Consider the following 15973-nt stretch of genomic DNA (forward strand, 5'->3'; position numbering starts at 1 on the left):
CGGCGCCCGCTGATGACGGCCGGCGCGGGCCGGGCCGCGACGGGGCGGGACCGCCTTCTGTTCCCCGCGTCCGTGTTCCCCGCGTCCCTCGGCGGCTCCGCGGGGCCAGGATGAGGCTGCAGCTGCTGGGCGCGGGCGGCGGGCGGCTGGGCTCGCTGGCGGGGCTGGGCCGCAGCGGGGCCGGCGCGCTGGCGCTGCCCGGCTGCCTGCTGTACACGCGGACCGGCGCGGCGCCGCACCTCACCCACGACACGCTGCGGGAGGTGCGCGGCGTGCCCGGCGTGGCGCACGTCGCCCTGCCCGCCCTGTGAGTACCGCGCCGGGCCGGGGCCTGCTGCCCCTCCGAGGCAGGAAGGGTGGGGGAAGGAAGCTGCAGGGCTGCGCGATTTTCAGCGTGTTTAGGCCAAACCCATCGCGGTGACTTCACAGGCATCTTCCTGAGGTGGGCAGCAGGGCGGGGGTGGTGATGCTGGCCCTCTGCTGGCACCCCACCGAGAGTGCTGCATCCAGCTCTGGAGCCCGCAGCATAAGAAAGATGTGGGCCTTTGTGTCCAGGTCCTTTGGAGCACCACAGAGATGCTCAGGGGGCTGGAGCATCATTCCTGTAACCGCAGAGAGGTTTGGAGGTGTTCAGCCTGGAGAAAAGAAGGCACTGGGGAGACCTTTTACCATCCTTCCAGTACCTAAAGGGGGATTATAGGACGGATTTCTAACAGAGCCTGTTGTAGTAGGACAAGAGGTAATGGGTTTAAACTATAAGAGGCTATCTCTTGAAATGAGGGTGGTGAAACACTAGACCCCGTTGCTCAGAGAGGTAATAACCCCATACCTGAAAACATTCAAGGTAACGTTAAAACTGGAGCAGCAGCTTACTCCCAAAACTAGTGAAGTTACAACTGAAAGGAAAAAGATCAAGGCTTGTGCAGTTGTTGAATTATGTGAACACATTAGTGGTGCTCCCCAAAAAGTCACAGTCTAGCTTCATGCTCTCCATCAGGTCAGTGGTCCCTGGTCAGTGGAGGTAAAAGCTGTACTTTTTTGCAGCAGATTTGAATGCCCCAGGTTGTGAGCTGTGATTCTTGAGCTCTGTGACTGTGGCATTTCATTCCATCTGTCCCTGCTTCACTGCCTGGCAGCTGAATGGCAAATACCAGTTCAGTGTCAGACAATGCATAAGTATGGGGGGAAAAAGCCTTATTTATGAAACCACAAATTTCTTTAGACAGTTGGCTGCTTAGTTAATGTGTTCCTGTGTCTGGATTGCAGGGCAGAAATTCATGACGTCCTGGAAGAGTATAAAGAAGGAGCTGCGAAATTTATGGGTAAAGTACAAGTATTTGCTTGTATGTATGAGAGATAATGCAGGTGGATCCCACTAGAACATGTTCAGGCAGTACAGTAGGCAGAAAGATATAGGCTTTGCACATTTAGGGACTTCCTCACTCAGAGTGGCCCTAGGGAAGACTTAAAATAGTATGTAGTCACTAGTATGGCCAAAAATGCTTCAGTCAGGCTACAAAGTGATGATGTATCTGTAATTTCTATGATTTACAGACATTTCTTTGTGTATGGAATATAGTACGTTTTGCAAGAAAAAAAAAAAAAAAAGTCGCCAAAGCTTGTTTTGTTCTAGTTTTTTTAAAAAGCACTATAAAAATTTGGGACATGCAATTAATGATATATTTTAAAAATTATGATTTGGCTTTCTGAAGGAAGCTTGCACCCAACTTTCAATAAACTTTACCTGTTTGGAGCAATTTAGTCCTTCAAGAAAAATAGAAAAATGTCTTTGTCTGGAACTTCCTGGAGGCTTTACCAGTTTCATTGACTATCTCTGAAGGGAAGGCTGTCTGTCACTGAGACATACTTTCTAGCTTTCTGACATTTGAAACCTCCAGTCTGGCAGGGATGATAAATTTCTCATTTATCTAGTTGATAGGTTCTCTCACTCTCCTGTTCTTTTCTGTGAGGGTGGTGAGCCAGTTGAATGAGTTGCCCAAAGAAGTTGTGGATGCCCCATCCCTGGAAATGTTCAAGGCCAGGCTAAACAGGGCTTTGAGTGACATGGTCTAGTGAAAGGTGTCCCTCCCTGTGGGGCATGATCTCTAAGGTCCCTTCCAGCCCAAACTATTCTATGATTCTACTTTGTCCTTCCTTAAAAGTTCTAGGCTTGGAATTGTTGCTAGTTTGTATTGTGTCAAGTGTCAGGTATTTCCAGTGTATCAGTTATCATCTGACTGGTCAAGTGAGTCAGCTGTTGGGTCTGGAAAATTTTATTAGGTGGAGTATTAATCAAGAAAAAACATAAATAAATCCTAAAGCAGCTATGCAGGCTGCAGAAGCAAAGGGTGTTATTCAATGGCCTGTCCTGCTGCTGCACTCTTTTCTAGGCAATTAGTAAAGCTGGGGAAGAAGTCTGCCTTCTTTGGTGCTGAGAGGTAGATGAACAGTATTTTTTTTGTCAGAATGGATGTGCTTGTGTGAGGGACAATACCCTGTTCCCTTTTGCAGATCTGCAAGCCATATCTTTGTATTAGCTTTGCTTTGGTTCATGAAACTCTGCTTTGGATCTGTCTCTCTGTTTTCAGGTTTGCAAGATGCTGTGCTCTACTGCTCCCTTCATGACCCAGTCACTCCCTGCCCCTCTGGCTACAACACTAACAAGGTACAGTAACTGTAAAGACTTGAAAGGGTCCACCTGAAGTTCCCAAAAGAAATGTGCCAGTCCTCCCTTCCTCTCAGACAACCACAAACAAAGAGGATTGTAATTTACATGCTTATGCCTCCAACAAAATAAAGCTGTACATATTCTTACTTGGCAGCATGTTCCTTGAACAGTTAAGTGGCAATTCAGGTAGAAAGGAGAGCTGTGGACTACCATGCTGTTGTGGTTTCAATGGCAGTTAAAAAAATACCTGTGTTTTGGCATATTTGCTGTACATGCTTATGCTTATGCCACTGACAAACACTAAATCTGAACCCCTGTGTGTATTTACATACAGCTTGCTACAGGCCCTCAAAGGGGAAGGAGCTCCTGGCACCTGCTCAGATACAGTCAGTCCTGAGGCCTCTTTGGGTATGGCCACATTTGGTGGGAGGTCACTGAGTGATGGAGGTGTAACTCCTGCCATGCAGCTGGCAGTGTATATTCCATGCTGCTGAGATCCAGGCTGAGTCCTGTCTCTCTGCAGGGAAGGAATTATCTGAAGCTTGTCCCACTGTTTCACAGCTTTGAGGTGAGAGCAGCAATATAAACTTGGTGCTGGGAGTTTGATTCAGATCTTTTGGGGTTTTTTAAATAAGCTGGTGAAGATACTTGTCACCTTGTTGTAAGGCCTTCTGCAGCTGGATCTGTGCTGACAAATACTTATGAAAGCATTTTGAAAGCAATGGTGCAGAAGGCTCTATGCCAGGAAGCCTAGCACTGGCTGGATTTAAATAATCACAGGATAATGCTCAGCTCTCTAAGCTGCCTGGCTATTTTATTTATTAAAGCAGCTTTTTTCCTCTCGAGAACAGAATGAAGGTAACTAGATGTGATTACACTCTGCCCTTTGGCTCAGACAACTCTGACTTTCCTCTGCCTGCCTTCACCAGCTGTTCCTTGATGCTCTCACAATAAGAGGCAGCAGGTACTGTCTGAACAACATGCTGCAGAACAACATACAAGTTGCTGTGTTTCAATTATTCTGTATAGATACAAATTTTGGAACTTCTTTTAGAGTTGCTCTTTTTTCAGTTGGAAATTTGCAAAAAATTTATTGCTTTAAAGACTTCTGGGTTTATTCAAATTTGGTGAAATTGGCTGATAAGGCCAGAAGTAATCAGGATGAATGGATGACAACAGGCACATGGTATACTTGTGTGCAATCCTTTTGGGTCTTTGTGGGGACCAGACCAGAAACAAAAAAAAAAAGCTTCTGCTCATATTTTTTACATCTGCTGATGAAATTCAATTTGCAAATTATATATGAGAACTGCTTAATCTGCCTGTCTGGCATAGGCTAGGAGAATAGGCAAAAAGTGCCTATAACACTCCAAGCTGTATGCTACTTCTGATGGCTGAAAGCCCTTTCTCATTTAGAAAAGCATGAACAGAATTGCAGATGAAAAGAGCTGACTTCCAAAGGGCTCAAGCCCTTTACTTAACCTTCTTGAACACCCCTTCAGAGTTTTGTAGCAGCAGTTTCACAAGCCTAACAATAATACAACCAAAGCAATAGCCAAGCTACACTCACAGGTTAATTCTGCAAAATAGGCTAAAATGTGAACATTTTATGAATCTGAATGTTCAGTGAATTGAATAGTGATATCTGCTAGCCAGGAGGTGTTCAGGTGAGATAACCTCTCTATCCATGTGCTTTTGAATTCTTTTGAGGGTATCACAGAGTAATGATGGAAGATGCAGTCCATGTGTGCTGCAGGATGGGAAACGTGAAGAGACAGGGAAGATTGTGTGTGAAATCCTAATGAGCACATGCCATTCCTTAAATTGGCTTGGTTTGGGTATTTCAGTATCTTCTAGAGTTGCTGGATTTGGGACCTAAAATAACATGGAATTCTAAGATTGAGGGCTTAACAAGCTTTTGTATTCTTCCCAGTCTGTATGATTTATATAAGCATATACATTCATGTGCGTTGTATATGTTAAGTCCTCAGAAGAGGAAGTCATTTCTTGGGTTTGCATTTTGCACAGAAAACTAGTTGTATTTGCCATTGCAGCCTTTGCTGCTTTTTACAAGCTTTTGCTTACTTGACAACAAGTTTGGTGGGAATTCAAGCTTTTTTTTTTTTTTTTTTTCCCAATTCTGCCACTAATTTGTGTGATGAGAGGCCAACTGCTTTATCTCAGATTTTTAAGTGTGGAGAAGTCAGTGTTGAGTGGGATGGTTTCACCAAAGAGTATCTTAGAAATTCCAGTTCAGTCATTTATCTTCTTTCATTCATTGTGCCAAGTGCAGCTGATTATCTGATAAGGGGAACTTACCTAATGAGCTATCATTCCAGTATCTGATGTTTCCCCAGATCAATTCCTTCTCTCCTTTCACCTTTGTGATCTGCTGTCCTTTGCAACTGCTGTTGATCCCTGTTCTTCTGTACAGATGGTCTCCCTGTGGGGAAGCTCAGGGCGCATGGAGATGACAGCTTCCAAGTTCATGGACATCCAGCGGGCCATCCAGCCAGACTGGTTCCAGTGCCTCTCTGATGGAGACACCATTTCTGGGGAAACTGGCAGAAAAAGGGCCAAGAAGTCTGTGGATAGATCACTTTCCTTCTTGGATATATGCCTTCAGCTGCAAGAAAAATCACCGGTAAGAGCCCAAGATACTGGGGCTGTATCACTGCAAGAGCTTCTTGGTCTGTGCTGCATCCTGGACCAGCCCCAGATGTGATTTAGCAGGAAATTGAGTCACATGTGTATCAGAGAATGTCCAGCTTACAGTCCAGAGTGAGGTATAACCAGTAGCATAATGAGTTTTCTTTCCTTCTTTCCTTTAGAAAATTGTCTTCTGCACCAGGATTACCCCTCATCCCTACTAGTTGAGGAGAACTATGCTTGGGATTTTTTTTTCTGCTTTTGGGTTGTGATGCATTTCTTTCACTTAATATTAGATGCATAGGCAGAGTGGGATCTTCTTATTCAGATTGAGAAAACCCATCTTTTTGCTCTGAAGTCCCCTTAGTTCCCAGTGAGGGAGGATTTGATAGAATTAGTCAGTGCTATTTTTATTTCTTCAAGCAGCTTTGAAACTTCTCTCCCTTTTTGTGGAAGGAGATACACTGAGTCTGCACTACAAGTGAAAACAGGTGACAGGAGCTGGTGTTTGTATCTTCTGAAGGGGACTTCCCTGGGACATCTGGTGTCTGACAGCAAGGATAGTGGCTCCTCCTTTGTATTTTGCACTAACACATCTATTGCTAAGATCCCATCCATAAAAATCCATGTACAAAGATGGCGTGTCATTATTGCCTTCTATAGGGAAATGGGAAGAGTGGCATCAAAATTCAGTGAGTTAGTGTGCAGGCAAGAAGCAGAATCTTGTCTCTACTAGTCCCATTTCCTACACGTGGACTTCACAGTGTTGTGTGGAGAATAGTCTTACATGAGATGAAACCCCATGGTTCTGGCAAGTTCCTGGGAATGTGGGTCTTAAGTAGCAGGCATGTTAAATCTGGGCTGTGAGATGTCTTTCATGTCTTTGGCAGAGCATGCTCTAACACTTGTGGCTTCCTCCTGGGACAGGAACTACAAGGAAGTGTAATGTTTGGAGCAATTGAAGGTGGAGATGTCTTGGAAGAGAGGCTCAGATCAGCCAGGGAGACTGCCAAGCGGCCTGTGGGTGGCTTTCTGCTAGATGGCTTCCAGGGAAGTGCCATGGCCAAGGAGACCAAGTTGAAACTGATAGCTTCTGTCACAGCAGAGCTGCCAGAGGATAAACCAAGGTAAGTTGTGTGGGCAGCATCCCAAGAAATCCATCTGTCCAATTATGAGGAACATCTACAGGCTTCTGTGCAGTTTCCGTGTAGGAAATAATCACTGTATTGCACAGCTCTGTGTGTGCCAGGCTACATCAATTTTACCATTGTTAGGCTGCAGTCTTCAACACTTGTTTCAGTTTTTAGCTGTAACTGGCACCAGACTTTGCTGATGCTGTGGATTTCAGGAAGGGTTACAGGTAGGATATATCAGGGTTACTTGTATTTGGTCTTGGAGGCCATGGTTTATTTGAAGTTCAGCTTGAACAAGAATGTTATTATCAAGATATTTTGCAGGGGCTTCTTCTCAGTCATACTGTCATGTTTCCAGTTCTCTCTGGCCTGAACTGGTGGATGGCAGAGAAGGGTGCTGGCAGAACCAGCCAGTGCTTGCTACAGGGTCTTGGTAGCCAGCCCTGTCCTAGTATCTGAGGCACTGAGCCTATGTACTTCCTGGGGTGGTACAGGCTGGCCCAGAACAGTGGTATTCTCTCTTGGACAGAGAGAATTGGGGCTTATTGCATCTGAGTTGTCAGTTGTGCCCTTCAGACCCATGCCAAGGACTGGACAGGAGTGGCAGCTTGCTTGATCTTATAACTGACTAACAGTAACTGAAGACTTCTTGAAATTGTGTGCTAATATGTGCTAGTGGTTCAGAATTGCAGGGGTTTCTTTATTGGCTTGAGCTGGATTGCTCTTACCAGAGCAACTGCTTCAGAAATAATATGGTTGCTTTTTCATCAGTTCGTGAAGAGAATGGCTGAGGCCCCATTGTTCCTGCTTCCGTCTGCTAGCAGAGCATTGCTCTGACCTAATGGTGTTTAAAAGGAAATTAAATGCAAGAGCACTGTGTGTGGTGTTGCAGCTTGTTCTTGCTTAGTGGTGCCTGGGGTTTGAATTTTCCTGACAATTAGGAGGCTTGCTGTGTTGTTGCTATCCTGTCTGGTTGAGCTACTTAAAAGATCCCCTGGGAGCATTAGAGTCCAATCTGCTCAGCTAACCTCAATGGCTACCCATGCATCTGCCTCATCTATCAAATTGTTTGCTTGTCTTGTTAAGACAAGTGTTTCTGACCTCCTGGTATGAAGAGAGCTGGCTACCCCCAGGGGGTCTTGGAAGTATCTCAAGTGAATTTCAGGCAGTCCTTGCTCCTGAATCACCCTTGCCATTCTGGCTGGAGAAGTTTTTTTTGTTTTCAGCTCTGTTCTACCTCAGCATGAAATTCTCAAGAAGACAAACACCTTCTGTGCTTCACTCAAGAAGTGGCTGCTTTTTGTGTGATGATAAAGTGATCTTATGAGTGTACTCTTTATAAAGAGTCCTTTCATGTATCTAAAGGGGCTGAAGTTTCTTGATAAAATTTGTTTTCCTTTCTAATAGCATAGGAACCCTGGCAAGAACAAATGTTTGTCCTTACCTGTGCAGAGATGAGTTTCAGCAAGGCTTTGATCACATATGCAGAGCTACTGTTTTGACTTTCACATATAATTTTCTCCCTGTCATGGGAACCTGAAACATAAAACACTCATGCTGTAAACTTCTCCTATCCTTACTCTGTGCTCATCAATTTAATTGGAGTACTTAGAAAAGTAACTAAAAATGGCACCTTGTGACTTCATTTATCAGCCCCTGTGTATGTTGCTAATTATCTGTTTAGCTCATTACCCTACATTAACTTCTACAGCTTTTAGCCCAGCCATGCACCTGCAGGAGAGCAGGCACTGCTCTACTCTCTTACACTTCACCCACCCTCGGTGAAGCTGCCAACTAAATTTGGCTGCCAGCAGGATCTCTATTACTATTGATCCAGCCAGCCTCTTCCTGCCTCTTAGTGCCATGTCTCAGGAGATGTTACAGCTCACATTTTTGGGTAAATCATTTGAGCAGGTAGAGTGTAAAGAAAAGGGAAGACTAAAGCAAGGAGGTTTTCTCTTTCTAGTGATGTTTTTCATTAGTGTGTTCTCCTGCAGGCAGTTTTCCAAGTGCAGTAGAGGATGTGTCTGTCACCTGAAGGACGTGTATTTTGACCAGCCATCTACTGCTGTCTCTGTTGAGACTCTTTTTAGACTGTCTTCTAAACAGCTAACAAGTAAAAGGGTCCATGTGTCTGGGAATTGGGAATTGGTAGTTCATTGGGGCACAAACATGATTAAGGAAAATATCTGTTCTATGGCACAGATGTTATGAATCTAATTGTACTTATGTGTATGTGAAAGAAATCACATACAAGTCACTTCAAACACGACAAACAGAACAGGGTTTTTCTGCAGTAAATGAGGGATTATTGCTCTCTTCCAAGGGGCAAATAATGAAAAACCTGTTGTGTACTGGGCAGGTTGGAGGTGGGCAAGTGGAAGCATACAGAATTCTGAGTGATGCAGTTGCAGAGATAAGTTACATGTTCTGCACTTGACCTGGAGGTCTCTTCCTTCAGGTACCTGCTTGCTTCAACTCAGAATATTGTACAGTTGTCTTCCTGTGTGTCTCCTACAGAATCATTCATGGTGTAGGCAAACCAGATGAGGTGCTTGAGTGCATTGAAAGGGGAGTTGACATTTTTGAGAGCTTCTTTCCCTTCCAAGTGACGGAACGAGGCTGTGCCTTGGTTTTCAGTTACGACTGCCATCCAGATCCTGAAGCAACAGGTAGGCTTCTTGATGGTTGTTAACAGTTTTTACATTTTATACTGTGGTGAGCATACCTGGGAGGAATCTCTATTTGAGGGCTTTGTTCCTGAAATAAGTGCAGTGACCACTAGAAAAACTGGGATTCCACTACCATGTGTTGCTTTTGAAGGCAGGGTGCTTTGGTGTGAAATCTGTTGAGTAAAACTTGAGGCCTCTGAATGTCTCATTAGCCAAAATATGATGATTAAATATTTCTTAAGAACCTCCTGAATAGAAGGGTTTTAGTTTGACACCATTGGCAAATTTTCTGTTACTGTTAACAGTGAAGGCTGGATCTACTAAGTGATCTCTAGAATTAAATTAGTATGTCTGTTGTAGTAATATATTTTTGAAGTTCTTTTTTCTAGCTGTCAGAAGTTTCCCATTTATCTGGGCAGTTTTCCTCTCTGTCCTTGCATTCATAGGTTTATATGAAAACCAAAATGCTCTGTTCATAACTCATTACACTGTGAGATGGGAATGTGTATCATCCATTAAAGCACCTATCAAATGCTGTTTCAAGCAGCTGTTTTGTTTTGGCCTATTAAATATTTTTAATACAGGGAAACATTTTACATTTTTTCTCTTGGATAGAGCCTAGTGGCTTTTCATGCCTGGATAATTCAGAGCCAGCTGAATAGAACAGAACATCTTGGTTTTTTGTGCTTGCTGCTGTTTTTTTAACCCTTTTGTTTGTTTGTTGTTCTTTATCTTGTCTTACTATATGCTTTAATTATAAGACTGGGTAATGGCAGTGGTTTTGCCCTGTGTGTGTTTTAAACACGGTAGGCATGGATTATGCAAACAGTAATACTGATATTTCCAGATACATCTCCTTCTCCTTAAGAACAAACTTAAAAATGCAGACCTATAAAATCATGGGATGGTTCTTTATTTTTCAGATAGATGCTGAAAAGGCAGATGTGAAACATACCTGTTCTGAGTTAGTGCTATCAGCCTCTTTTGATTCCAGGGTTTGTTGGTTTTTTTTTTTTCTTAAACAAGAGGCATCTAAATCCCTGAGTGATCACAGCATGGAAGGTAGAATGACTGAATGCAGATGAGTTGCCTGTCTACTCTTAACAAAATCTCAATAAAATCCATTTGTTTAGGTGATTGCATTCTATTCAGCATGCAGTTCAGACAAAATACTTTTGACATTTTATAAAGAATTCAGCTCAGTAGAGCAGCAAAAAGTTACACTGATGTTTCATCTCTTAACTTTTGATTAGTTTTAGTTCATTAGTTTTCACTTGTCTCTTACTGTTTTGATCATCTAAAAGTGTATTTGTGTTAACTAATCTGCAGCAATTAAAGTAAAATATCTGCTTTCAAAAAGAAAGGTGGAAACTTGGGGCAGGATTTTCCAGTTGGCAAGAAAGCAGCAGAAATAGCTGCTCTGAGGTTGCTATCCTTGCTCTGCCCTTGCTCTCTGTTCTAAGGCTGTTGTCTTTTTAATTTAAACAGTTTTAATACAAAATGGGACCCAGGACCTGGAGAAGAATGGTGCTCAAGAAGACCAGGAGGAAGTCTCCAAAGCTGACCCAGAAATGACACCATTTGAGATATCTCTGAAGGATAAAAAGTATGTGAGTTTGTGAGGAGGGTACCTGCAGCTGTATGACTAAATATGGTGCTTTTGTCCTCTGTGTTTATTTGCATCTGGTCAGCAGCTGGATAAGAGACTTAATAAAACATGAAGCTGTTGAAGAGAGTACTTCTGGATTTTGAATGGAGAGTGTCACACAAGTATTCTAGCTTTTTATCAGGCAGCAGCCTATCTCTGAAGGTACTGTCTTTTGCCTGACCTAGAGCCAGGGGTTTTCTGATCATTTATCCAGCAGACATTCTGTGCTCATAATTATGTCTCAGCTGAGAGACCACACAAAGGTGGTCTGGGAATCATTTTGGTCTTCCACATCTAACTTGGGTCATTGTGAGATGCTAAATTTTATTTAAACTATGGAGACCCTCTGCTCTCAGTTTGGGCAACTGCAGAGCAGTTCTGCCATTTCTGGATGCTTCACAAAAACTTTGGCCTTTGTTACCTCGTGTCTTTCCCTCTCTTTGTCACTTTGTTCCAGGCTGTCTGAGTAGACAGTTGTGTTGCTTTGCTCTCTCTGTGAAATGGTGCATCTCACAGTAGAGTGGAATACTATTTTGTGAATAGTGGAATTAGTAAATTTGTGGTTTTGGTGGCTTTCTCCTTCATAAACTGTATGATAGCTGTCTTGCACTGCAGCTTTTCTGCCAGGGAAGGCACAGATGAAGCCTGTCTCTGCTGTTAGCTGTGATGTAGTGAGAGTTTTTCTTACTTAAATGTATGCCTTTTGGCTCTGAAGTGAGTTCTGGCATGAGGAGACCTGGGTCTTTCAGCAGCCATTGTCCCACACCATGGTAGGCTGTGGGAACTACAGGATCTTTAAGGTCTCTTCCAACCCAAACCATCTCTGATGTCTGAAGTTCTTTGTGCCAGTGGTGCTGATCTGAGTTGACAGCAAGTCTGGATTAAGGACCTCAGGACTTTAAGGCTCAGTTCCCTACAAAAGGCCAGGTGGTTACAGGGGTACTGTTTATTGCTTGGATGGGTCTTAGCTCTGATGTTACCAATGTTGCTTCTTCCTTAGATACCACGATGATTTTGGTCCTGTGCTGGAAGGATGCAGCTGTTACTGCTGTCAGAGGCACACTCGTGCCTATGTCCATCACCTCCTGGTGACCAACGAGCTGCTGGCCGGTGTCCTGCTCATGATGCACAACTTGCAGCACTACTTTGGTTTCTTCAGTGCCATTCGGGATGCCTTGAGGGACAGTAGCCTGGAGCAGCTCAAGGAGCTTGTCGTCAGGCAGGCGCTGCAAGGCCCGGCCAATGCGGCGCTGAGACACTGAGCCCTGAGAGGACAGAGGAGGCTGCAGGCTGCATCCTCATCCAGTGGGACTATCACCTGGAGCTGTTAGTAGTAAAATGCCTTTTTTCCTTTTGGAGAGACCTGAAGGAGGCACCTGAAGATCTCACTTTCTGGTGGGGAAGGATGATCTTGTTCAAATGTCTCTTTTGGTTCATTGGCTTGGTGCATGCTTGGTGTATTGCAGAGCCTGGACAGGTCACCAGTAAGACCAGAATGGATAGGTTTTTCAGATACTCACTGTTGGTTTCCCATGTGCAAGGACAGAGTAGTTGAAACTTGTGATTGAGGATAAAGCAGGGCATGTACTTAAAATTAATCCAGCTGCCTGGAGACTCAGCAGCTGCTTGGTACTCTTGTTCCATACCTGAGAGTAATTATTTTTCTAGAAAAACCTAGTGGTGTCCTAATCTCTCATCATGTATCTCCTTGTTGAGAAATCCCACCTCAGTCTAACACACTGTCCTTGCAGCCATTGCCAGCATCTGTGTCCTTGGAAAGAACTGGCTGGAAGTGCTGCTGTGTCCAGTGGCACAAGGGAATATGTGTGTACTCCTTTCTCAGGCCACCTGCAGTGCTGAATGTTCTGTGGGCCTGGAAGAAGTCTGCCACCTCAGCCTGACCTTGAACACCCCTGCCTCAGGAGTCCCATTCAGTGACATTAGAGCCAGAGAGGAAAGAAAGTGTTTGTTTAATCCATGTCCTGCTTTAGAGATTTTTTTTATAACTCTGTGCACTTTTTCCAGATTTCACTTCTGTGTTAGCGCATGGTGACAATGTCACTACCATTCTTTCCAGCCACCCTAGCATTGGTCACAGAGCAGGCTCAACAAATGTCACTGTGAGATGGAGCTGTGGAAGGGAAGTGTCATAGGAAAGGACTTTTAGAAAATGTTTTGACAGGTCTTTGTTTTAAAATACGACTTAGTTATGTTACATTCCGCTTATTCAGATGGGTTTTTTTACTGCCCCTTACTGTGGAATCATGGATTTAATAATTTTATATTACAAAGCAACAATAAAATAAATTTATTATTTGTTACCCTGGCTCCTCAATGTGTGACAGAGGTGGTGTACCAGAGAGTTTGAACTCAACAAGATGTCTCCTGAACACCTGACCTAGCAGCCCGATGGAGGACATTATCTAGGAGTAGGATCTTGTCATGGAGCAAATTTCCAAGTAATTTGCTTCAAAAGAATGTCCTAATAGACTTAAAAGTGTTGAAGAAAGCTGCCTGTCCCTCTCCCCATAAGAACTCTACTACCTTAATTAGCTTGAAAAAAATACTACCCTTAATGGCCTTAAAACTATTAAGGATTAATGTGTAGTTTGGTTTTCACAATTTCTGCAATGCTTTAAGATTTTAATACCTCCCATCAAAATGACTTTACCATAGAATATAAGGAGTTTTTAGTTTCCTTGTTTAGTTTCTCTTTGGGCAGCTACACAAGGTTCTCATTGTCCTTTTTTACCATTCCAGCCTTATTCACTCTGTTGTACTAACTACACTTCTGTTCCACAGGATCCTAAAGAAATGGTGCAAACACTGCTCTACTGGTGTCTTCAAAGAGATTACAGAGAATGATTCAGCCACACAAATGACATGAAAGAATTATTGTGCTCACTCCAAGTGGTACTTTGTGGTTGTTAAAATTGCATTGACGTAGCATTGGGAAACTTGGAGATGGTGTCCTGGGTATACAGCGTGAGTCTGCTTAACTTAAAGGGCAGGAATTCTAATGAAACAAAAATGGTTTATGCTTCTTTCAAGAGGAATGCAGTGGTGGTGCATGGGACTTTGTATTGCTTGTTTCTGCAGTGCCTGTGCAAAATATTTTGGGAAGGGGCAGGTTTTGAAACTTCTCATTCACTGATACTCTTGTATCCACGTACTGAATCCCTGAAATGCTTGAGTCAGCCCAGCACTGGGGCACCGTGATGGTTGTGTCCAACAGGTCAGTCAGGGATGCTCTGTAATGACACAGAGGACAAGGGGTGCTGGTGGTTGTGCTCCTCACAATTTCTGCATACTTCTTAGGTCGGTAACCTTACTGCTAGTTTTGGATGTGCTGTTTTACACTTTTTGGGGGCTTCTTGTGATCAGTCAGTCTCCCTGTCCTGCCCCACTTCTGTGAATTATTCAGATTTATTAATTTTTCTTTATTTCCCACCATGGATGCCCTCAGGAGAAAAACGTAGCTGTACTGGGATCTTAGTGGCTTGCTAAGCTAAGTGCCAATAACATCATATCCTCAATAACCCTTCTTTTTTTCCAGCTTTCCATTTCTTCCATACTGCTGTTACATTTTTTCCCAGTCCTACCCATTAGGTTTTCCTGTTACAGTTCTCTGCTTAGTTTTTATGTGTGTGCTTGTGTGTACCATAGCTGCACAAAGTAAACCATTTTATAAAAGGCAGAATTTGTCCAGCTACATGATTCAGTATCTTAACAAACACACTTGCAAACATCACTAACCCCGAAACCATCTTAATGTGTTGTTTTTATGCAACTTCTCAACATGTCAGTCCTCTTAGTTCACACTAAAAAATCAGCAACATTTTTTATGCTAACTTAGAAAGTTTTAAAATTTATTTCCAGGCAGAGGTCTAAGTTATTCCAAAAACAGAATTGTTGCCCTAATATGGGGATGAAAACTGCATGAAGAAAGCTAAACTTTCCATGGTGAAGTGAAAATTGAAATTGATAAGGAGTGGAAAAATGTGTGTGCTAAATTATCTTCACTAAGCACAGAAGACTGCAAAAACATCCTTGACTGCCATCCATCCCCAAAGGGCAGAATATAAAAGAGCAGAGCAGAATACAGAGGAGATGGTGTGTTACAAAACATTAGACCTTTTCCTTAGCAATTTTTAGTGTAATCTTCCTCTTAATAAAGAAAAACCTTTCACGCTGATGAGAATAACTGTCAGGGCCTCGTGTTAAGGCCTGTGCCTTTCTGACCACTTCATCAGTATTCTGCTCAGTAACTTCCTCCTTCCAGAGCTATTTTAGTGCTGCAGACTCTTTAGCAGTTTCAAAGGTATGCTTTGAAATGTATTAAGGGAAAAAAAATCAAATTGGCTTATCACAAAAAAGCTTTCTCCTTTCCTTCAGGTTTGTAATTTCCTGCCCCCCTCATGCTGTTTATCCACCCCATCCTATAAATCATTAGGACACTGTGTCCAAGACAGACACAGTGTACATCCATGCATGTCTGACAGTTTCTAGGTCTGCTCCTCTGTGGCTCTGCACAATCACAGGAGTTGCCCAAGACTGGTAATGTTCCAGCAGGGTGTTCAGTTTATTTCTGCATCTCAAAGGTCCAGAGGGTTTTCAGATCATGGGATTTTTATGCATAGAAAAATTAATTCCAGGTGTATTTCAGAGGTGCTTTTAAGCCTTGAGTCGCTTTTTCTTTTTTTTCTTCATTCCAAACCCTGTTGGTTTTTGATTCATAACCTGAGGTGGCAGACAAGGGGCTCCAATAAAGTGTTCAAACCTTTCAGTAATTTCAGAGCTGTTTCCTCTGTGATGTGGAAGGCATGCATGAAACAGATGATGGTGCAGGTCAGTTTAATGGCTTTATTTGTAGTACTCTGGAATGATCTATATAATTTGCTAGGGACCTCATCTCTTTTCTGGTAGTGCAGCACTCCTTCAGACTATTAAAGATGTTCAAACACATGCTACCATCCTTTCTTACCCACATTCTATAGGCATGACAGGACTTTTCAGACAAAAATAATGAATTTAAATCCCTTTGAGAAGTTTGATCTAGACTGGCAAAGTTGGTGCTGACAAAATGTTGCAGCAAAATGTTCTTGCTTCCCTGTTGATGATGCAAACATGGATGGTGTCTGTCAGGGCACAGTGCCCTCCCTGTAAACATATTGACTTGGAAAAGCAACACCTTTCCTGCCTC

At 43.2% G+C, this 15973-nt stretch overlaps 1 protein-coding gene across 1 annotated transcript; it reads left to right on the forward strand.

The window, feature by feature from the left end:
• Positions 1-36: 36 nt before the first annotated feature.
• Positions 37-13098, forward strand: QTRT2 (queuine tRNA-ribosyltransferase accessory subunit 2). Its single transcript, XM_056488503.1, has 8 exons — positions 37-307; positions 1267-1322; positions 2589-2665; positions 5103-5312; positions 6245-6444; positions 8971-9122; positions 10611-10728; positions 11771-13098. Exons 1-8 carry the CDS (start codon positions 111-113, stop codon positions 12030-12032), a joined length of 1272 nt encoding a protein of 423 aa, XP_056344478.1. The 5' UTR covers positions 37-110; the 3' UTR covers positions 12033-13098.
• The last annotated feature ends 2875 nt before the right edge of the window (positions 13099-15973 follow it).

Source organism: Oenanthe melanoleuca, chromosome 1, assembly GCF_029582105.1.
Source record: "Oenanthe melanoleuca isolate GR-GAL-2019-014 chromosome 1, OMel1.0, whole genome shotgun sequence".
Taxonomy (NCBI): domain Eukaryota; kingdom Metazoa; phylum Chordata; class Aves; order Passeriformes; family Muscicapidae; genus Oenanthe; species Oenanthe melanoleuca.